Genomic DNA, 23579 nt, shown 5'->3' with positions numbered 1-23579 from the left:
ATAAATACTAATAAGATATTGAGCACAATAAATATGTAGAAATTAAGACAGTGCTAAATTTAATTAGATTGACACACACGATTAAACTAAAATATAATTCTTATTTCAAATCTCTCCTTTAATCAAAAAGTCTTTAGAGGTGAAAAAACCTTTAAAAAGAATCTAAAAAGGTTAAGCACAAACAAATAAATACACAATGTATAACAACTAAAATAAATAAAATGTACTAGCTCTCGTTGTCGATTAAAGTTAACGTTCGCGAACGTAGCATGTCAGCATGGAGCACAAGAACTTTTTGAATATCATAAAGATTTGGGATGCATGTTTATGTCTTTGAAATAAGAACCTTGAGCCTCCTTTTATAGAGTTCATATCGATACTGACATGACACTACTCTGGTTGATCGGAACCACTTTAGTCGCCTGAAGCTAGTCAAATTCTAATATTGACCAACTCCTCTAGATTGTTGGATGTTGTCAACTCCAATCATCTAGAAGCTTTCTTCGGTCGCTTAGACACTGAGGTTGCCTTGCTCAGACACCGAAGTTGCCTCACTCCTCGCTTTGGTCGCTTAGAACCTTCCAATTCCGTTAGTCGAGGTTTATCCCCAATGAATCACCCAAATTCCCTTCTGGTCTCCTAAAACATTCAAAAATGTTTGCTTGCATATAGCACGTAATTACTAACATAAAACTATTATGAGTAAGTTTCACTTACCTTAGCTAAATATTCAGCTCTCAATTAACCCATTTACACTTAGTTGTTAAGATTTAACTCTCAACTAACTTGCTTAGACTTGCTTCACATAGTTTCATCTAGGTTTGACTTGTCTGGTTCCCAACTAGGTCTTCCACTACCTAGTCTCGCTAGGACTTCCATCGCCTGATTCCCAATCAGGTCTTTCTTACCTAGTCCCATTAGGATTTTGTCATTGTTTGATTCTCAACTAGGACTTTCGTTGTCTAGTCCCATTAGATTTTAGTCTTTGCTTGGATCCTAATCAAAACTGTCTTTTTGTTAAGTCACCTACACCTGTACACTTGACATAATTCATTAGATCACATACAGACAAACTTTAAATTTAATTATATATCAAAACATATGTTCGATGTGGTGCTGCCAACACCAACAAATGAAACGTTCAAAATTAAAATGCAAATTAGGTAAGATGTTATAATAATTTTAGGTAAACCTGTTACAATATGAAATAATTTTGTCCAAATTAGTACACTCAATGAAATGAGTTAAGATGCTAGGCCTAGAATAAGGTGTATTAATCTTTGACTACGAAGCTTTGATTGTCAATGTACCAGTTTTGAAGTCAGCAAACTCTATCCTCGATGTGGAGCAATTTGTCCAAAACTATTACACTCAATGAAAAGTCACAATGCTAAATCTAGAACCAATAGGATTGTAATATACATTAATCTTTGACTATTGAACTTTAGTTGTCAATGTTCCAATTTTAGAATTGAAAAATCCTAATATTTGCAATATACCATGTCTTCGTAAAGTTAATTGAAATGTCAAAATTGAAAATATTACACCTATAGTTTAGGGGAAAAAATAGTGAGCAAAAATGCTTGTAGCAAGTGATCCTGCAAAGGTGCAAGTCCAAATCGCAGAAAGTAGGGAATACATGAAACAAGAGAGATTGCCATGGAAAAAAGAAAAGAAGCTAAAGATTAATACACCAATCTCTCTCAAGGCCTCTCAAACATCGAAGATCTTAAAGGAGTCGACCATTTCATGCAGCTTGTCCTTCATCTTCTCCCATCTCCTTTCATTTGCCCCTGTTGTCAATGTGTAGAACTTACCTGCCATGGTGCAAGAAACTTCAGCAAATTTTTTACTGGGCAATTTTCTTTTCTTTTATGAGCATCAGAAATTCATTCCATTGAGAATATGAAAAGAAGTTCCACAACATGAAAACTACAAACGAACATGAGGAGGTACATGTGCAAGTTCAATGAAACCGTAAGCACCATCAACCATACAAAAAATCTTCTAAGTTGAATGTCCTAAACAGAGATGCATCTTCTGGTGATGTAATGCACCAACTGTAAAAATAGAATGCAATGCTTTGTGATTTCTTGGAGGAAGGTGAAAGGTTCGTGTTAAGAAATAAACATACATGATATCTTTCTGGTGCATAGAAATTAATATATTAATGAGGACTAAATTTGATTGAATAATTTATAAGTGAATGGATGATATGGCTATTATTGTCATAACCAATTATAAATAAAATTATCAATCTATGCTATTGGAGGATTCTGTTGATTGAAACCCCACGTTTGAGAATCCATACTATGCACTCATGATATAACTAATCAAAGATATTGCATCCATTGTTGGGAATTATAGTGAAGAGTTCATACCGTTTGCAATGCAAATCGCACCAAGGCCATGCCTTGTAAAGTTAGGAGCCTGAGCAATGAACTCAAAGGTGTAGTAAGCTTTGCCATCGACATCATGCTAAATCAAGAAATATAAATTGAATCAGTGTAAAATTTTAAATATAATACTACAAGCTAGTAAAGAAGGTAATAGAAGCTTTATCAACATCCACAAAAATGAGGTAAGAGGATTTCGACGAAATTGCATGTGGACAGTGAAGATAGTGATTCACAAGAAAACTAATCAATTAACACCAGAAGTATTCTATACCACTACTATTGAGATATTTGCATTTTGGTTACTGCATTATAGACCTGCTTAGTTTACAAAAATTCACATAATTATAAAAGCTTAAAGAAAATTAGTGTTTATTCACATCTAACCAAAACTGCAATCTGCCTCATTTGTGTATATAAATTCTGTTTTATTTTAATTATCACCAGTCTCTTCATTTTCATGATGTAGATCCATATGACGCTGGGCGTAGTTACCCAATACAAAACAGAAAGCAGACCTTAATAATTTTTGGAAAGACTTGAAACAACTTTCAAAGTTCAGGATGTATACTGATACTTACCCATTTTAAAAAGGAAGGTAATTTCTTGATCTCTCTTACTTTCCTGTCTAACATCCGCTTCATTTCTTAATGGCCTAAATTCTTTTTGTTTCTATAATGAGACCAAACCATTTCATTTCTCTATTTCCTGGCAACCTAGTGGTCATGGATGAGCTTACAAAACCACATAAAAGATCAGCATCTCTTGTTTGATTGTTCTCAGTTTAATAATTTTTTTTCCCCCACTTCTCATAGCACAAAGGAGCGTGATATATGGTGAGAATTTATACATCAAAAGACAAAAGATAAACTGGGATGTTCTATTAAGAACCTCACACATCATGATTCTCCAACAAGCAATTAATTCTAGATATGAGAAAATTATGATTAGACGTTTAGTAGCTCATATATTGTTACTAGCTACTTCCACTAAAGGATCAACAGAAGGAACAAGGAAAAACCTCTGCAGCTTCAATTAACTTTGTTTTCTGTGAAGCAGGAGCCAAAACCTTTTTGACCAAAGCCTCAGCAACCTGAGATAACATTGTTGATTAAGTATACAGCAATGAAAAAACTGCATACGTTGTTATTTTAACTTTCATAGAAATCATGTATATAATAGAAAAACAACTAACCGCTTGTGGTGGTCCAAGTTCTTTTATACTTTCCTTGTTAGTCACAACCATGTTGACACTAACATTTTCTAATGGTTCAATTACATCCTTGAAAACTTTATCTTGTCCTTGAATGACAACTTCCTGGACATAAAAATATCCAGATAATATTTAAACATATAATTATCATAAACTATGAACATCTACAAAATGGGGGTGCTAGATTTTTTATCAGCTCAGTGAACAGGCAGACATTGGAATTTTACCTGCCATCCAAATGGGTACAAAAATGAGTAGCCATCCTTCTTATCCAAGACAGCTAGAAATCCTTTTTTAGCCTCTGCAGCAACTGATCCATATTATGGTTCGTTTCAGAAGTCCATAACAAATTTTAGGAACTAACACACTGCCCAATTTAAAAGTAAGTATTCATGGCACTTCAAAGTTCTTAGAAAATTTAATATAATTTTTAAAACGACCATAAGCAACACTTACATGATGGAAAATTAGCAGATTGGGAGCCAACGATAGAAATAGTTCCTAGAATTAGTGCTTGCCTCCTCCCAGATCCTTCTGCAAGCACAAAAGCATCATGATATAAGGAACCGAGCAAATATAAATCATCTTCAAGGTTCTCACTGATATGGATGATAGTTAAGAAATTAGACAACCTTGATATAGCAAACCACCTATCAACAAGTACCTCCTGTACATTTTCACATAGGAATATAGTAAAAGCTCCTCACCCTATAATTCTTTTAACAATCAAATCTTTCCAATTTAATTAGTTGTATTCGAACAACTCAAAATTTGTCCCTTGCTTCTGTCTTTTCCCTATTACTATAGCAATCTTGCTTTCTTGCACTTGGGTTCAGTCTACATTTTTTATTTCATTCAATTTTGAAATCTGTGGCATTCCTACTGTTGAGATTTGCTACCAAATGATTATTTAATTTTGCCTTTTTTTTTACTTGCTGAGTTACTTGTTCTTATTTTTTTGAATCCTCCAAATCTAACAAGGGATAACAGTTGCTATTGGAACCTATGAGTTGTCTACTGTAGATGAGTTATGATCATAGTTTGAAATCCCGTACCGTACTAGGCGAAACGGTCAAAGCATATCATTCTAATAAAATATCAAAACTTGATACTATTTGACACCGAGACAATATCTTCTATGTTGTTGTGTCAATCATATCAACGAGTATCATTCATATAAACAATCAACACCTTTGGGCCTGTCAAAATTGAGATAATGTTATTATTCTTTTTTTTAGTTTGTTTCCATACAAGATAATATCAAAATCATAGCATTCCAAATGGAAAGCAACCATTGAATGCCTTCTTTTTTTCTTCTTCTTCTTCATCTCTTTCCTCCTTCCACCTTTAATTTGTCACCGGCATCATACATGAACACATTGGCACGATATCAAAACAATGTCATTCAGTCAAAGACCAAAACACTAACACAACTTAAGATTTCAAACCTTGGTTATGATAATGCTTCTGTAAGTTTACTAGTAGCTTTATCATGTGAATATTGTGGTGATTGGTGTGTATTTTATAGCAAATGTCACCAACTATTGTTCCAATTGAACCTTATCATTTGCATGGATGATAATAGGTTTAGAATAGTCAATGTTAGTGTCTATATTTTACATTAAAAATAATATTTTAATTTGAGCACGTGTTCATCCCCACTAAAGCAATGGGGAAGTGCTATTCATTCTCTTTAATGTCGTTCTTGTGATGTTTGGTCATTCTTAGGAATGATTTGTATTTGATCTGAATTAGTCATTAGATTGTTAGTGATCCTTCCCTATAATGGGAGGAGGGTTTGTGAAGAAACTACTACATCGAAGTTGTAGGAGTCACCACTTGATTTCACACCTCAACTATATGATAGCAAAGCTTGAGACGATGCTCCTTGTCAACTCAACATGAACTTAGCATTTCATTTTGCATTTCTATCTTGTTCAATTATTCTATTGTAAATTCTAGTTCCTTTGAAATTTATGACAATCTAACCTATTGAGATTTCCTACACATTTAGTAATTCAATCTAACCTATTGAAATTTCACACCTCAACTATATGATAGCAAAGCTTGAGACGATGCTCCTTGTCAACTCAACATGAACTTAGCATTTCATTTTGCATTTCTATCTTGTTCAATTATTCTATTGTAAATTCTAGTTCCTTTGAAATTTATGACAATCTAACCTATTGAGATTTCCTACACATTTAGTAATTCAATTTTTTTTTGTTGCACTTTAAAATTAGAAAATATTAGAGTGGAAGTTTCACATTTGGAATTTAAAATCTTACAAGTTACTGTTTTATAAACTTTAAAAAAATAGTGTGTTTTATAGACCGTTATACTTCTACTAGTCATTATTAACAGAGTAAAGTTAGGTTCCATTTTTAAGAGAATAAGTTAGGAGAATGCATCATATTTTCCTCTATAATAGAAGTCCTCAAACTTGCATGTAAAGGAATCTTAAACTATAATATTTATTGTGAGTTATATTACTCATGTGAGTTTGTTGGTTACATGTAAAGGAATCTTTAGTTTAATAATATAATTGGGAGTCATATTCTCTATGTAAAGATTGTTGGTTTTCCGAGTTGCACCAGTTGATGTAAGAGAATACATTGTTTCCATGTAGCATCAGATTTACCTTTAACTTGCTTAGTTATTTTATTCGTTATTATGTTTTTTTATTTCATGTGATCTCTCTCTAGTGGATAACATCCATGCAAGACAAGAAGTAAAGGAACACCAGAGCTAGTAGGGGTGAAAACATTTCTAAAGTTTATCCCTCATCCTTTTAAAGCTATAAAGATTCAATGTTTGTTCTAGATCCACCATTTGATATGGACCTCTTCCTATTATTTTTCAAAAAGGTACTCAAAATTGCTCTACCTCTCAATCCCATTTCATCTTTCTTATCTTATGTTGCACTATCACTTAGTTATTTTACCTTCTTTTTTTTCTTTATCTTCACATTGTGTTTTTTGTCTTAGCAATTTTCCTTAAGTGGACCCTTCCCCAGTTGGATATCAAGAATGTATTTCTCCATGATGATCTTACGGAAGAAGTATACGTGGAGTAACCTCCAAGATTTGTTACTAAAGAGGATAGCAGTCTAGTATGCAAACTAAAGAAGTGTGTGAATCATAAAGGATGGTTTAGGAAATTCAGTTATTAGGGTGTCTCAATTATTCAGCAATTTTCCTCATATGCTTGGATGATATTATTATACATAGTAATGACACAATGCTAAAAGTTTAGCTTTATCAACATTTTATAGACTTAGGCAAGGTTCCAAAGCTCGAGTTGTGTTGGTGTTTTGGTCTTTGACTGGAACGATATTATTTTGATATTGTACGACATTCCAATGTATAGTATCGACAATAAATTGAAGGTGGAAAGATGAAAGAGATGAAGAAGAAAAAGAAAAAAAGGTTAAGTTCAATGTTTGCTTTCCATTTGGAATACTAAGATTTTGACATTATCTTGTATGGAGACAAATTACAAAACAAAAAATATATATTATCTCAATTTTAGCATATGAAGGGGTATCGAGGGTTGACATGAAATGCTACTCTTCAACATGATTAACACAACAATGCAGGAGGCGTTGTCTTAGTGCCGAGTAGTATCAAGTTTCGATAATTTATCAAAATAATATATTTCGACTATTTTACCTAGCACGGTACAAGATTTCAAATATTTAGGTAATATGAGAAATTCACTTGCCATAAAGATGGTTCTCTTAGGAGGAGATATTTATCTCTCATAGCGAAAATATATTTAATATGCCTAAGGAAACCACTTACTTGAGAGTTAAACTAGATGACACTCCTATGGATCCAAATGTTGAACTGAGGACATAACAAGGGGAGGCATTAACTAATCCGGGAAAATATAGAAGATTTGTTGGCAAACTAAATTATCTTGTGGTTAGAAGGCTAGGAATATCATTGGTAGTGAGTGTGATTAGTTAGTTCCTTCAAGTTCATTATTGTATGAGGGCCACCTTGAGGATAATACGATATTAAATAATGCTCTAAGAAATGCTCTTCTATACCAAGACCAAGGCCACCTTAAGGTTTTAGGGTAAATTGATGTTAACTAGGTAGCTAGGTTCTCCCATAAACAAAAGGTCTACATTGAGTTACTACATCCTTTTGGGAGATAATATGATATCTTAGAAAAGTTAAGAAAAAGCGAAGTGTTGTAGCTAGATCAAGTGCCAATGTGGAGTACAGGGCTATTACCCTAGCTTCATGTGAGCTTATTTGGGTTAAGCAATTGTGACTAAGTTGGGATATGCTTCTAAAAAACCTAATAAATTTGTATTGTGATAACTAAGTTGTTGTGCACATAACTTTTAATCAGTATTTCACAAGAGAACAAAATGCATAAAGATTAATTACCACTTTATTTTAAAAAAAATATAGTCCAAGAAGAGCACTGTATAATTTCTAAGTTCTAATGATAAATTAGAGGACTTGATAAGTAAGTCCTTGAAAGGTCCTAAGATTAATATATCTGTAGCAAGTTGGGTTATCATAGCATCTTTGCACTAACTTGAGGGGAGTGTTAAGAACCTATTTATTTATAAGTAATATACATTATAAGGGTTTACATGAATGTAATATTACTTCGATGAATAACACATATACAGATTGAAGGCACTACCTAGGGTATTGAACCTAAATCTTTCTCTCTACATGTTAGGTGAGAATTAGTCTCATGGTCGTATACTATAGGTCCTCAAAGGTAGAGCTTCTAGAACTAGCGGTCATATAGGAGAAGGTATAGACAACCATGTAGATTAGAAGTACCTCTCAGTCACAGTCACTAACTTTGAATTAGATGGTCAAATTGAAAATAACAGAGTGAACTCAAGGAATGTGACATCAAAAGAAATAAATATGCATTGTAATTCGAGAGAGCAACAACAATTTGCCTTTTGTAACCAAGAGTAGTTGAGAAATATAAACTTGACTACTTTAGGTGACAATTTATCTCTTCTGGATGATAAGTTATAGACAAACGAAATCGCCTAAATACATTTGGCGGAAGACAATAGAAGAGAGCATGTGGATTATAAGGTAGTATGCTGCAAGAAAGACCTCGACACAAAATATGAGTTGAACCGTCATGTCACTAAATGTTCTAACAATTTTTCTTTTAGCTTAATCATTTTGTTGTGGTGTATGTGAACATGATAACTAATGAAGTATAATTTGGCAAGAGATGAGAGAATGAAAGGAGTACGAGAAAATTCCTTTGCATTATCACTTCTTAATACCCGATGGAAACACCAATCTGAATTCGTATTTCTACACAAAAGGAGTAAAAAATAGAATATACTTTAGATCTGTCTTTCATTATTATTGATCTTAACTAATCATCAATTAAGGTAATTTGTAACAAACTCAACTAGGACCCTAAATATCATAATAAACTATAAAATGGTATAAAATGACATATTCAATCACTATCCAAAAATATTGGCTAAATTTTGTAGAAAATAATCAAATCTTTCCTTATAGAGAGTCAGTCAAATGATAGGTTATATAGAAACTAATCAAATATGTTCTTATGGCGAGTCAATCAAATCATGGGTGAAAAAGGATATAATCAGTTAGATTGATTTGATTGAGTATAATTTATTTTTAGTAGAATATTTTATTATTATTATTTATTCTTTCCTTATTTATTAATTGTATAAAGTGTATCCTTAGTTCATGAATAAAATTATATGAGAATATTTTCATGGTATCAGAGCAAATTCCTCTCTGTAAACAAACACGTGCGATTCTTCTCCTCCAAGGACAACCAAGATGTCTATCGATTCTTCCACTCAATCTATGGCTGAAAAACCTTCTGTCGTCGTCTCTTGTTTTTTCGAAAGCGACGTCTCATCCTTGTAAATTACGACCCATAAGTTGAACTGTCATAATTAGTTGCAATCAGTTCAGTCAGTAAAAATAGTCATCTGCGGCAGAGGGAAGCTGGGTTATCTTACGGGCAACTCCTCTCAACCCATATCAAGCAATGCATTGTACCAGACATAGCAGACCAAGAATTTAATCGTGCTTGCCTGGCTAATTAATTCCATGGAATCCAACATTAGTCGTTGTTATCTCTGATTTAAGACGACCAAGGAGGTGTGGAACACAACTCGAAAGATGTATTCCGATCTGGGCAATACTTCTCAGAACTTTGAGCTACGATCGAAGCTGAAAGAATTAAAACAAGATTCAAATTATGTAACACAATACTTCTCTAATCTTCAAGATCTTTGACAGAAACTTGATTTGTTATTTGAAGAAGATTTAACGTGCGCTGACTGTAGTATCAAAATTCGTCGTAATATTGAAAAGGAGCGTGTGTTTGATTTGTTGGTCGGTCTTAATTGTAATTTGGATGAGGTACGTGACAGTATAGTTGCACATGATCCATTCTCATCTTTTGAAGAAGCCTTTGCGGAAGCTCGTCGTAAGGTCATGCTTACTATTGAGATTATAACACTGCAATCCATTACACCAAATGTTTCAGCTTTGGTTTCCACACAAAATTCTACACCAAATCAGTATCAAAATAAATGTCTTTAGTTTGAACACAACAATCGGTCAGGCCATATCAAAGATAAATGTTAGGAAATATATGGGAAACCAACAAATTGACAACCTCGAAAAAGGAATGAAGGTCGTGAATTTCATACTCAATTGAGCCAAGAAAAACCTACTATCTTCGATGTTCCTGCCCCCTTCACCAAAGAACAGATTGAACAATATTGTAAAATTTTCAACTAAATGACCTTCAATGTGTCTTCCTGCTCGAATGTTGGTTCATGCTCCATGACTCAACCTGGTAAACTCAATTCATCCTTTTGTAATCATTCAACGACCCATCATTGGATCATTGATTTTGGGGCCTCTAACCATATGACAGGCGATTCAAATCTTTTTTCTTCCTATAATCCCTGTTCGCCAGACTACTATTAGGATTGTTAATGGATCATTAACTATAGTTGTGTTATAGGCGATATTCGATTGTCTCAGCACATCATTTTGAAATCTATTTTTCATGTACCTACTCTAAAATGCAATCTAATTTCTGTTAACAAAGTCACCCTTGATAATCAGTGTTTTGCTAAATTCTTATCCTTCTCGTATTTTTCAGGACCTATTATCGGGGAAGATGATTGGCAATGCTAGAATTCACAAAGGTCTTTATTACTTCGAGGATAAAAATAGTTGGTCTTTGCTGTCTCATGTTGCTTTTTCTGATTCTAGTAATAGGGAAATAATGTCTTGATACTATCGTCTTGGTCATCTTAGTTTTGGTTATTTGAAGCGTCTATTTCCTTCATTGTTTACAAATAAAGATTATTTGGGTTTCAATTGTGAAGTGTGTCAACTAGCCAAGTATGCTCACACTCATTTTTCTCCCAAACGATGTTGAGCTTTGATGCGTGCATCTGTTAATCATGATGAGAGACTCTTATTGCCCATGCCCTTATGTTCATCAAGCATATTCCAAAATATTTATGGAGTGATGCACTCCTCACAGTCGCATATCTTATCAATCATCTTCCTAGTCGCTCCATAAACTTTGTCACGCCTTTATCTCTTCTCACCCAAACATATCCACAAATTTCCAACTTCAATAATCTACCATTAAAGACATTTAGATATATGACTTTTGTGCATATCCATGTCTATAAGCACAACAAATTTGACCCTTGAGTCCTTAAAATTATCTTTGTCGGGTATTCTCCTAATCAAAAAGGTTATTGGTGTTAACAAATAAAGAAAATATATGTTCCTTGTGATGTCACATTTTTGTGAAGGTACCCCGTATTTCTCTCACTTTGTTTCAAGAGGGGAAGGATGATGAAGTTTTAAAGCTGATAGAAGAGAAGAACCAGAGTATACCACAGCTTGACTGTGTCACACCACACGACTGTGGTAGTGATGATCATGATCTCCAGAGCCTGACACAGCTTGATTGTGTTACACCACACAGCAGTGATGATGATTGTTGTGGCAGTAAAACTCGCTCAAAGGATGATGAAGATACCCTTCCTGTCCTTAGTGTTAATTTGGACACCGCACCTCCCTCATCCTATCCAAGTTGGTCCTCTAATTAGTGAAACAGGGGAGTATCGAGTAAAAAACTGGATATCCTAGTTTATTCAAGGAGAAAGACTTCTCAAGCTAATGAATAAATTGTGAATTCTAGCTATAGCTAAGAAGATAAACCAATGGTAGAATCCTATAATGAGTCAGGTATATTTTTTTATCTTGATATTTCTATTGCATTCGAAAAGGATGTTTGATCCCGTCCCAAATATCTCATTTTGAACTTTATCTCTTATTCTAATCTATCCTCCACATTTTGTATTTTCTCTTCAAAATTATCTAGTGAATTAATTCCCAGATCTATTATGGAAGCACTAGTTATTCCTAAGTGGAAGATTGTTGTTTAAAGAAATGCATGCTCTCAAACAAAATAATACTTGGGATTTGGTGAAATTACCACAAGGGAAATGTGTTGTTAATTATAAATGAGTTTTCACGATTAAGTACAAGATTGATGGTTCAATTGAAAAACATAAGGCTCGTCTAGTGGCTATAGGCTTTACTCAAATCTATGGGATTGATTACATTGAGACTTTTGCTCCTGTTGCCAAACTTAATATTGTCAGAATTCTTCTATCATTAGCGGCTAATTTAGATTGGCCATTATATCAATTTGATATAAAAAATATCTTTCTCAATGGAGAGCTTGAAGAGGAGGTTTATATAAATCAACCTCCAGGATTCGAAGAAAATTTGGGTAGTATAACTGTATACAAGCTCAACAAATCTCTCTATGGTTTAAAACAGTCACCCCGTGCCTTGTTCGATCGATTCTCCAAGGTAATCAAGAACTTTGGATATATTTAAGGATAAGCAAATCATACACTATTTGTGAAATACTCTAATAGAGGAAAGATCACCATTCTTATAGTGTATGTTGATGATATCATCATCACTAGGAATGATAACAAAAAATTGGAAGAAATCAAAAAAATGATGGCATGAGAATTTGAAGTCAAAGATCTTGGAATATTGAGATATTTTCTAGGAATGGAGATTGCTCAAAACAAAAAAGGTATTTCAGTCTCTAAAAAGAAATACACTTTAGATCTGTTAAAGGAAACTAGCATGTTGGGATGCAAGCCAAGTAAAATGTCAATTGAACTGGGGAATAAGAGAAAAATATTTGAAGAAAATATGATTAACAAACATAGTTATCAACATCTTGTTGGAAAATTCATCTATCTCTCACATACACGCCTAGATATTGTCTTTACAGTTAGCCTAGTAAGTTACACTCACCATGTCAAGGTCATCTAAATGTAGTATACAAAATCTTGAGATTTCCGAAACAAACTCTTGGAAAAGGCCTGTTCTTTACAAAAACTGAGAATAGAAGAGTGTGTGCATACACTGATGTAGATTGGGCAGAATCAATTGATGATAGGAAGTCAACTTCTGAGTATTGCACGATGGTATGTAGAAATTTAGTGACATGGCATAGTAAAAAATAATCTGTGGTTACATGAAATAATCCTGAAGCGAAATACAGAGTTATGGTTCATGGAATTTGTGAACTCATCGAGATCAAAAAAGTGATGAAAGACTTGAAAATTCAATCTAAAGATACTATGTTATTCCATTGTGATAATAAATCAGCTATCAATATAACTCACAATCCAATTCATCATGATCAAATAAAGCATGTACAGGTTGTTCGTCACTTCATTAGAAAAAAGGTAGATGAAGGCATTATCAGTATTGAGCATATTCCTACATCTCACCAAATAGCCGATCTTCTTACAAAAGGATTATCTGAACAAGCTCATAAATTTCTTAAAGACAAGCTAGGTCTCATCAATATCTACATTCAAGCTTGAGGGGGAGTATAGAAAATAATCAAATCTTTTCTTATGGAGAGTCAACCAAATCATGGGTGATATAGAAACTAATCAAATCTTTTCTTATGGAGAGTCAATCAAAGCATGAGTGAAAAAGGATATAATCAATTACATTGATTTGATTAAGAATAATTGATTTTTAGTTTAATATTTTATTATTATTATTTATTCTTTCCTTATTTATTAATTCTCATTGTATAAAAGTGTATCCTTGGTTTATGAATAAAATTATGTGAGAATTTTTTCAAATTTATTTTCCAAATAGACAAAACTCATACTTAAAACTTAAAATGGGGGCAAACTATGGACCATTTGTTATGCTTTAGAAAGACTTGGATGACCAAAACAAAATATGGGGGCAAACTATGGACCATTTCTTGTGGTTTAAAAAGACTCGGATGACCAAGAATGGGGGCAAACTAGGGGCCGTTTGCTGAGGTTTATAACGACTCAGATGATCAAGACGAGAGTGAATTTATAGGCATTACTTCGAACAGTCAACCACAAAGGTAGAGGTGTTGTAGATAATTGATATAATCCCAAAGATTCATGACCGACACTTATCACCTTCATTGTCATGGAATCCTGAGTGGAACTAAAAGCAAATATGACATAAAAATTCAAAAAAAATTATAACATTATTGATAAATAATAAAGTAAAAACACCTAAAGAACAAAGGAAAAGTGATAATGATGAAGTGATAGGAATTTTTCCAATATCTTTTGCCATTATGAAAGAGTCATTGACAAGCATGACACTCGTGAATGAGTAAAGCGACATAATGAGAGTAGAAAATGAGTGAATATTACCAAATGTATGTTTAAAGGCACCTTAGTTAAGAATCCAGGTAGAAAGTAGAAGGCTAGATAAAATATAACATAAGCATAGTAGATGTACCTCCATGGGATAAGGTAGCTCCATGAAATAAGGCAGAGTTTACAGTGATGAGGTTCTATTGCAACATAAAGCTAGGAACAATAATGGTACAGCTAGAACTAGAAGTTCTAGAAGTCGATATAACATCCTGAGTCACCGTATTTGATTGTACTACATAAGCAATGTGTAGAGGATGGCCCGGTGGAAAGTCATGAAGAGAGTAACATACATCTCTAACATAGCGAAATCTCCCACAGTGGGTACATTTGGGTCTATCATATCTCATATCCATGAGTAGAACCTCCATGATTTTGCCAACGGCCTCCTCTACTACCTCAAGCTCCTTCAAATAACACCTGAGTGGCTTGAGCAAATGTGTCTATCGAAGAATCTGATAATGTTATGGATATGGTGGACCCTTTAACAGTGTCATGCAGACATCTAAAAATGGTGGAATGGAGGTGTATCCTAACATTTGAGTCTTCAAGGGTTATAGCTCAAGTAGAACCTTGTGAAGATATATATATATATATATATGGTCAAAACACTCTTGCATGGCCCATACATCTAATGTGAACAAAAAAATGCCTCAAATATCAGGAGCAAGGTAGAGTTAACTAATATTCGTTGTGATCTTTGGGTCAAGCTATAGTAAATAAATTTGTAATCACATTATATGTTCAAGAAATATATCCTCTGTATAGGTCTCTAGCTTGTATCAAGGTATCATAATAGGAAACAAAAATTCAAAGGGTTCTAGCTGTCCATCACAATGGATTGCCAAAAAGAGCCAACAAATGTCCATCAAGTTGCTCCCATAAAACTTGCAAGAATATCATAGCTCAGATAGCAATGTGTTCTAGCTGTCCCTGACCCATGAACCAAACACGAACCATTGTTGCCCATGATGCATAATTCTTCCTGTTAAATTTTTTAGGTCTATGCATAGAACTAGAAAAGGACAAGAAAGCATTATATAGAACATGTGGTGATGTAAATTTGGAGCTTGGCATTTTATTTTTATTGTGAGAATTAGGTTATTGTCTCAACAAAGGTTGTTGAGACTTCAACATGGGTGGAAAGGCACATAGGAAACACTGTTGGTTAGCAATGCCTGTTGGTTAGCAACATTGCCGCTCAACAATGCTGCAGGTGGCTAGCTGATCACAATGAGTTGGCTCATAGTCAATGTCCAAGAAGAAGAGAAGCATTCACATTGTGGTTCCCTCAACTTGACTTCCCAGTTTTCCCAACCTTGTGAAATAGAGGAGAGGAGAGGGGTGGACAAGAAGAGAAGGGATGCCATTCAACCCTTAGGTGGAGAAGAAGAGATGGGGCATCACATAACTCCACGTCTAGTGTTTTCTCTTTGAGACAGGGACAGACCTTAATTCACCAATTTTGGCATCACTTTGAGTGTGGAGGATAGAGGCATAGCTACTGATATCTCAATAGCACTTTAAGTGTGGAGGATAGAGGATGCCTCTCGATCAAGATGAGGCATGGCTCTCAATCAAGATAAGGAGGCATGAATACCTCCTTCGTCGAAGGGTGGGCATTACATATTGTTTTAGGTTAAGTACCCTAAGTAGTCCCTTCTACCTGTACATGTATTATCCACCAAAATAATATTTCATTTAAACCTTGTATTGTATACCATCTACAAATAGGTCCCTAACAATTTGTAAGGATAAGCAAATTACTCAGCTAAGGTTCCAAGATAAGCTTAACAAAAAGCATTTTCCAGAAAAGATTTGCAATAAGAAATGAGTTATTGAATTTGAATCAAGATAACATATTACTAAGTTGTTCAAATTTGCTTCTCATATATTAGTTAATGATGCAGAGAAGATGTGAAGGTTCTAGAGTGGGCAAAGGCTGAGCAATAGAAGCAAATTTTCAACCTTAATGCTACAAGACATCTCTTAGGTAGTTGCACAAGCAATGTTGATAGTGTGTCCTAAAGAAGATAGGGAATTATAAGATAACTAGATGACTACCCTCCGGAAGTAAAGATCAACATGTCACATATACGTACAGCAAACCTGGACAACTCAGTAAAAACCTTTAACTTCATATTACACCATTGACATGTTACCTTAAATAAAATCCAAAAACTTCATCTTGTTTTTATCAATCACATACAATGTGGAAAATACTTCATGTTGAACTACTCTAGAAATTTTTGCCTAACAATCCTCATCCATAGGAATAAAAACTTATCGATTTGCTTCCATAATACTAAAGCCTCCCCTTTTAATCACCCTCTCATCATTTGTAGACTCTGACATATCATATTGAATATCTCCTCCATCTGCAACACCCATCTTTTGTTATTCTCCTAATTTGCATTTGATTGTTTTCCTAGTTTTTTTGGGTTGAGGTCTATAAATGAAGTGCCATTTTTCAATGTTGATCATCATTCAAACTAATAAAAATTCTTCTTTTTAACCTCTGTTAGAGTTTGGGTTCGAGTTTGGAGCTTCAACAAGTGGCAAATATCATCTCACACTGGAGTTTTATGTGGAGATTAGCCAACTCTAGTCATGTCCAGTGCATGTATTTAAAATGAAGGATCTATATCTGTTGATATTATGTGGGTACTGAGTTCAGTAGATTAGTATTTTCTTGTTTAAGCTGAAATCTATCTTGGTTCTACTATCTGACTCGGAAACATTAACTTCTACAAAATTGAGAAAACTGCAATTCATCAAAATTATCAGCTTGTTGCACATTGAATTCATTATGTTAAAACAAATACTGGCAGGGAGATTCAATCATCTTTACATGGTCATACTGATAAGGTTTACATCTGAGTGTCATTAGTATGTATTGTGAGCTTCATCAAAACCATATCTATAGGATTCTGTGATATCATTCTTTGTCATGGATAGACCTTCCTCAACAGGGTAACCTAAAGGTGGAGTGCATTTAGTAAATGATCATACATCTAGATGATTGTTGTCCTACCACTAGTTTTGGCAAATTAAGAAGCAAACAGTAATTTCTCATTCTACAGACAAGGGAGGATATAGACCCATGGCACAAGGTGGCTGGGAAATATTGAACTTAAAACTTTAATGGCCTTCTTATATACATTTGTTTCTCAAAATACTACTTTTTCCTACATTATTTTGTATTACTATTGTTCATTTTCCAGGCAATATCATAACTAATTATAATTATTTATTTTCCTTCTATCATACCTAAGACAAGATTAAAAAATATTTTTGCACCATCTAAGGGAGATAATTAAAATGAAGCACCTCGTTTAATACCGCCAACCAGAGGATTTAATTTTACTCAATTACCTCAGCCATAAGTTGAGATTAAAAGCAATTTCTCTTCATAAGAGGAGCTAGAGTTCAGTGGAGTGTAATATTTCCAATTAACCCATAGTTCTTTCTCCTGAACCAAACTGACGCACATCAATTTCTACGAAAATAAAATTGCTACTCCCTGGTTTCTCTGGGAATTTGCTCAGAAAAATCACCTAATAGACCTCTTGAAATGAACAAAACACAATGGGCTCAGCAGCCGACCTTGTTGGGATGTGGGAGCAGCCTCTGCTGTAACACGCAAAGGAAGCCTTCTGCTGCTGTAGCGGCGAGGCAACAACACTGCGCCCTGAAAAAGAAAAAAAGAAACAGAAAAAGAAAAATTAAAAGCAAATCCCATAGTGCGTCGGCGACATATGGTTGTCAAATTTGTCATCCGAAAGGAGGGGATTGGAAGGAAAAGGAAGAGAACCTGATGGAGTATTGATGCGGCAGAGGAGGAAGAGTTGAAGGGAGAAGCTCGATGCCCCGCAGCAGGCAGCTGATGCATTGCGGCCATCACTCTGTGTCCGAAACTAGATTTGTGGAGGGAAAAAGGAGGAACAAAGCGGAGGATGATAATCCCGTGCGGGAGGTGGCGAGGGGGCTTATCGGTTATCTTATTCGGGTGCTGCTATTGGTCCATATCTGCCACGTCATGTGAACACCCGTTCCACAATGATTTTGATAAAGAGACAAATGTTTATCAAGTGCCAAATGACCAACATTTGTTGTTAGGTAATTACCTCTAGGGCTGTTCCGGAGATAATCCAATGGGCTCATCATCGCCGAACTCGAGTCTGATCCGGCCGACCTAAATCTCGCCTAGAGACCTGATAAACTCTGTACAAATCTCCCTTGGTCTGATAAGCCTTGGCCGAATCCCCATTCGGCCGTAGCTTTAGCCGAATCCCCACTCGGCCACTCGACCACTCGGCCACTCGGCCATCCGGCCACTCGGCCACTCGGCCACTCGCCCACTCGGCCATCCGGCCACTCGGCCATTCGGCAGCTCAGCTCCGCTCAGCTCCACTCAGCTCCACTCAACCCACTCAGCAGCTCAGCCCTGCTCCTTCAGCAGCACAGCCCTGCTCCTTCTTCAATTCGGCAGCTCAGCCCTGCCACACAGTAGCTCAACTCTGTTCATTCGGCCACAGCAGCTCAGCTCTGCCCATTCGGACATGACCATTCGGCCATTCGGCCATTCGGCCATATCCATTCGGCCATATCCATTCGGCCATTCGGTCACATCCTTCCAAGGCTCCTCAGCCATCCTTCCAGGCTTCTCAACCATCCTTCCAGGCTTCTCAGCCATCCGTCCAGGTTCCTCAACCATCCTTCTAGGCTTCTCAGTCATCCTTCCAGGCTTCTCAGCCATTCTTCCAAGGCTTCTCCACAGCCCTCACGGCCTCATACCCCTGGTCTCATTTTGAAGACTATCTTAGATCTGTACCAGCTCCTTCAACGGACTTGCAAAGTATTCTACCTATGGGTTATCATCGCCCCTATCCTCTCGGACTCCAGGTTTCACTCTCTCCCACTTGATCGGTTCAGTCTACGGACCCGACTCAGACTCGAGTCCAACTCAGTCTAGTCAGTCCGACTCACGCTCCCTTCGACTAGACTAGTGGGGAGGCTTATGTTCCAGGGATAATCCAATGGGCTCATCATGGTCGGACTCGAGTCTAAGTCTGATCCCAACGCACAACTTGAACCCCCCTCACAGACTCAGCTCCTTTCGGCAGCTCAGCACTGCCATTCGGTAGCTCAGCCCTGCCACACAGCAGCTCAGCTCTGCTCATTCGGCCACACCCATCGCCGAATCTCCATTCGGCCGTAGCCTTGGCCGAATACACATTCGGCCCTATCCCTAAGCCGAGTCCCTCACTCGGCCACTCGGCCACTCGGCCATCCGGCCACTCGGCCATCCGGCCACTCGGCCATCCGGCCACTCTGCCATCCGGCCACTCGGCCATCCGGCCATCCGGCCATCCGGCCATCCGGCCACTCGGTCTCTCGGCCATCCGGCCATCCGGCCATCCGACCATCCGACCATCCGGCCACTCGGCCATCCGGCCATCCGGCCACTCGGCCATCCGGCCATCCGGCCACTCGGCCATCCAGCCATTCGGCCACTCGCCCACTCGGTAGCTCAGCCCTGCCACAGCCCACTCGGCAGCTCAGCTCTGCCACACAACAGCTCAGCTTTGCCCATTCGGTCATTCGCCAGCTCTGCCCTGCCACACAGCAGCTCAGCTCTGCCCCATTCGGCCATTCGGCAGCTCTGCCTTGCCACACAGCAGCTCAGCTCTGCCCATTCGGCCATTCGGTAGCTCAGCCCTGCCACTCAGCAGCTCAGCCCTGCTCCTTCAGTTCGGCAGCACAGCCCTGCTCCTTCAGTTCGGCAGCACAACCCTGCTCCTTCAATTCGGCAGCTCAGCCCACTCGGCAGCTCAGCTCTGCCATAGCCCACTCAGCAGCTCAGCAGGCCGAATTCGAGTCCTGCAGCCGACTCCTCACCAGGCCGAATCTGAGTCCTCAGCCGACTCGTCTTACAGTGCCCTGGCATGTCCCATCACGCCCTCTGACCGGCCCACGCCCTTCATTTATTATCGCTGCCCTCTCTGACACCCACGTGGGCTGACATAACAGCTACTTACCAGAGATGGGCCTCTGACTATTGTGCTTGATTGTTGCTGACACTTCATTACTCATGATGGGACATCCTCTTAATGATGACGTGACACTCACGCTCATCTCCACCTTAAAAGACCACTCCTTCCGACAGGTAGGTAAGCTCTCCGGACTCTCGCACTCTTTTTACACGCTCAAGCTCTACTGTTCATCTCCTTCTTCTTCCTCTCGCCATGGCTAACTTGAGCGTCGGAGTGGTCGCGCCGGGGCACCCCCTGGCCGTCCTACTGACGTTCCTTGTGTCCGCAGGCTGTTCCTGGAGCTGCTGTTGGTCTTCATCGTCTCCGCCAAAGTCACAAGCGACCCTGAGGCCACCATCCCCTGTAGCTCCGCCCACTGTTCAACGCGTGCAGCGAGGAGGCTGCAGCGGAGGCTCGGTGACGTGTCCAGAAGTAGTTCTCAACCGGAACAGCGGCATAATTGAGTTGATTAGTACGGCACAGATTTGATGAAGTCGATAAAGGTCAAATTTCGACGAAACTGAGATAATGCCCACCCTCGTAGTGGCCGACTACAACTTTTTGATTTACCTCCTCACAAGTGGTCGTAAGATTGATTGCGTAAGACCGCTGAGGTGATAGATTCCACTTTTTACTGAAGTTGTGAGGTAATTAGTTTTAAATTTTAAGAAAACTTGCAGATAAGGGACAAAGTTATGTGATGTCGGTGTTTTATTGAGATTTATTTATACATTTTTCCTTATTTATTGTCACTAACACCATCAAAATTAATTATTTATTTTATTACTAAACTCCTATTAATCGCTAAAGTAGCATAGAGAGGTCCGAGTCATCTCTCTCTAGCGACTCAATGACAGGAAGTTATTATAGACATTTGGTGCAGAGTTTTTATTATGTTTAGTCCTCCTAACTCGGTACAGACTTGTCCCAAAAGAATCCTAATTCTAGTCATTTTACAAGTGAGATCAACTAATACATCCTATTTACAGAGTATACATACGACAATTAATACATACAACATGAATTTCAATTTGTACATAATATACAAACATACATGATAAGTTCTACATCATTTATCATACAACAATATACACCATTCAACCTACACAACTACACAACATGAATTCTAAGTAATACAACATGTACAATTTATTGAACATACAACACACAACATGTTCTAAATACAACATACTAAGATACACAAAGTATACAATACAAAGTAAATTCAACATGCACAATTCTCTACAACAAAGATAAGTCAACATAATTTACAAACACTAACACTCTATGCTTCTTATTCACAAGCATTATTCATAAAATAATTTCATTACATACTACATACAACACATATACATCATGCATCACTCAATCAACATGAATCAATGCATATTCAAGCATAGAACTGGTTCCCACAACTACAATTCTAACCAAATGGCACACACCACAAATTCAACATTTAGCATGCTCTTTACAACGTTTACAACCAAATGTTTCATGATACAACTTCAATTCATTGCATTCCATGGTTCAAGTTAAGAACAAGTTACAAATGTGATACACACCCCTACCCATACACTAACATCATATCACTCAACCCAACTGAATCATTTGATACATTGGCATCCAATTCAACCCTACATCAACAACATATTATTCAACACATCTTACCATTAGCCAACACATCTAATTAGGGGTATGTTACAATTCAACAGAATGTTCCACAACAAGTTCATGTAACCATTTATTCCACAACAATTCACACATAAAGCCTTAACACAATTCACTCCAATCAACCATATTCTCTACAACTTCATGCTATAGAACCAGTACACTCCACACATGAAACAATCCAACAGAAACAAACAGAGGTTCTTCAATTGATGCGACCGGCTAGCCAAACAAAATAAAACAAAACACATTAGAAGTTATATTAGACATCAGGGTTAGAATTAGAGTTAGGATTAAGAACAAAATTAGTGTTAACAGTTAGGGAATTAGGTTTAGGATCTACAATCTTTGTTACGGTTAGACACAATTAGGTTAGAATTGAAACCTATGTACAGTGTAAACACAGAGGAGGGTTTTGATTCAACGTTAACAGAAACAAAACATAAACGAACAGCTAAGAGTAATACGATTGAAAATCAAGCTAGGGTTTAAGTGGGGATTCCCTGATTCATCACTGAATGGAGCCAAACAACCGGATGAAGCCTTGCGCCGGTGGAGATGGAACTCGCCGGGGTGGTTATCGGGAGAGGCGGCCGGAGAAGATGAGCTCGGAATCATTCAACAATCTCTTTGAACCCTGCTGAAATCACAGACAAAGCTCAGAAGAAATCGAATACAAGAAACCTTACCTATCTCTTCCGGTGACGGCGGAGAACGAAGCGGTGGCCGACGGTGCTCTGCTGAAACCACAGACAGAGACCGGTGTGGAATCCCAGCTGCAACCGCAGACCAGGTCCGGCTACCGTCGGAGCTTCTGTGGACGCGGAGGAGCGGGCTTGTCGTCGGCCGTCCGCAGCTGGAGAACCCTCACAACAGTGGAGAACGAAGCGACAGGGAAGAGCGGAGGGTCGGCGATGAAGCAACCTTCGAGATGCCGGCGCCGCTCGGCTCTAATCAAAAAAATTGGTGGAAGAGGCGGACGGAATGGAGTGGGGGAGGCTCGACGACGATGAATAGGGGAGGAACAGGGGAAAAATATCCCGCAAGAGGAATGCACAGTGAACCTAGCTTGTGAGCCTCTCCAAATGCATGAACCGGCTTCAGCTTTTAAACGTGCCTGTGAATCGGTGGTTAATTGGCGGATTCACTGAAATTTGGAATTGAACCAGGTTTAAGCAGAGTGGGCTGGGCTGAAATGGCTTGGGCTGAAATGATCTGGGCTGAACCCAAATTAAAACCAAATTTAACTCTGATTGAACTGAATTGAAGTTGAGTCGAACCCAAACTGAGCCAAGTTGATTTTTCTTCCAATTTAGACCTCCAAATATGATTATCTTCATCCTAATTTCCTAAAAAATTATATACTACAAATTAATGTCCATAATTACCTTAAAATAATAAGAAAAAATAGAATGAAGATTAAAATTTCATCAAAGGTAAAGAATACGTTAAAAACCTAATTTATGCCATAAAATGTGGTCAAACCG

General features: G+C 37.3%; 1 protein-coding gene across 1 annotated transcript; it reads right to left on the bottom strand.

The window, feature by feature from the left end:
- Window positions 1-1570: 1570 nt before the first annotated feature.
- On the bottom strand, window positions 1571-18323 carry LOC141816715 (psbP-like protein 1, chloroplastic). Its single transcript, XM_074704463.1, has 8 exons — window positions 18204-18323; window positions 17996-18080; window positions 4066-4143; window positions 3837-3919; window positions 3592-3714; window positions 3418-3489; window positions 2382-2478; window positions 1571-1817 (listed from the first exon to the last, which is right to left on the bottom strand). Exons 1-8 carry the CDS (start codon window positions 18288-18290, stop codon window positions 1714-1716), a joined length of 729 nt encoding a protein of 242 aa, XP_074560564.1. The 5' UTR covers window positions 18291-18323; the 3' UTR covers window positions 1571-1713.
- Window positions 18324-23579: the final 5256 nt, after the last annotated feature.

Source organism: Curcuma longa, unplaced genomic scaffold (assembly GCF_044706935.1).
Source record: "Curcuma longa cultivar G26 ecotype Majalengka, Jawa Barat unplaced genomic scaffold, ITB_CL_G26_1.1 contig_17779, whole genome shotgun sequence".
NCBI classification, from domain to species: domain Eukaryota; kingdom Viridiplantae; phylum Streptophyta; class Magnoliopsida; order Zingiberales; family Zingiberaceae; genus Curcuma; species Curcuma longa.
Note: the sequence above shows the minus strand (reverse complement) of the source record. Positions and strands in the feature narration are given on the sequence as shown.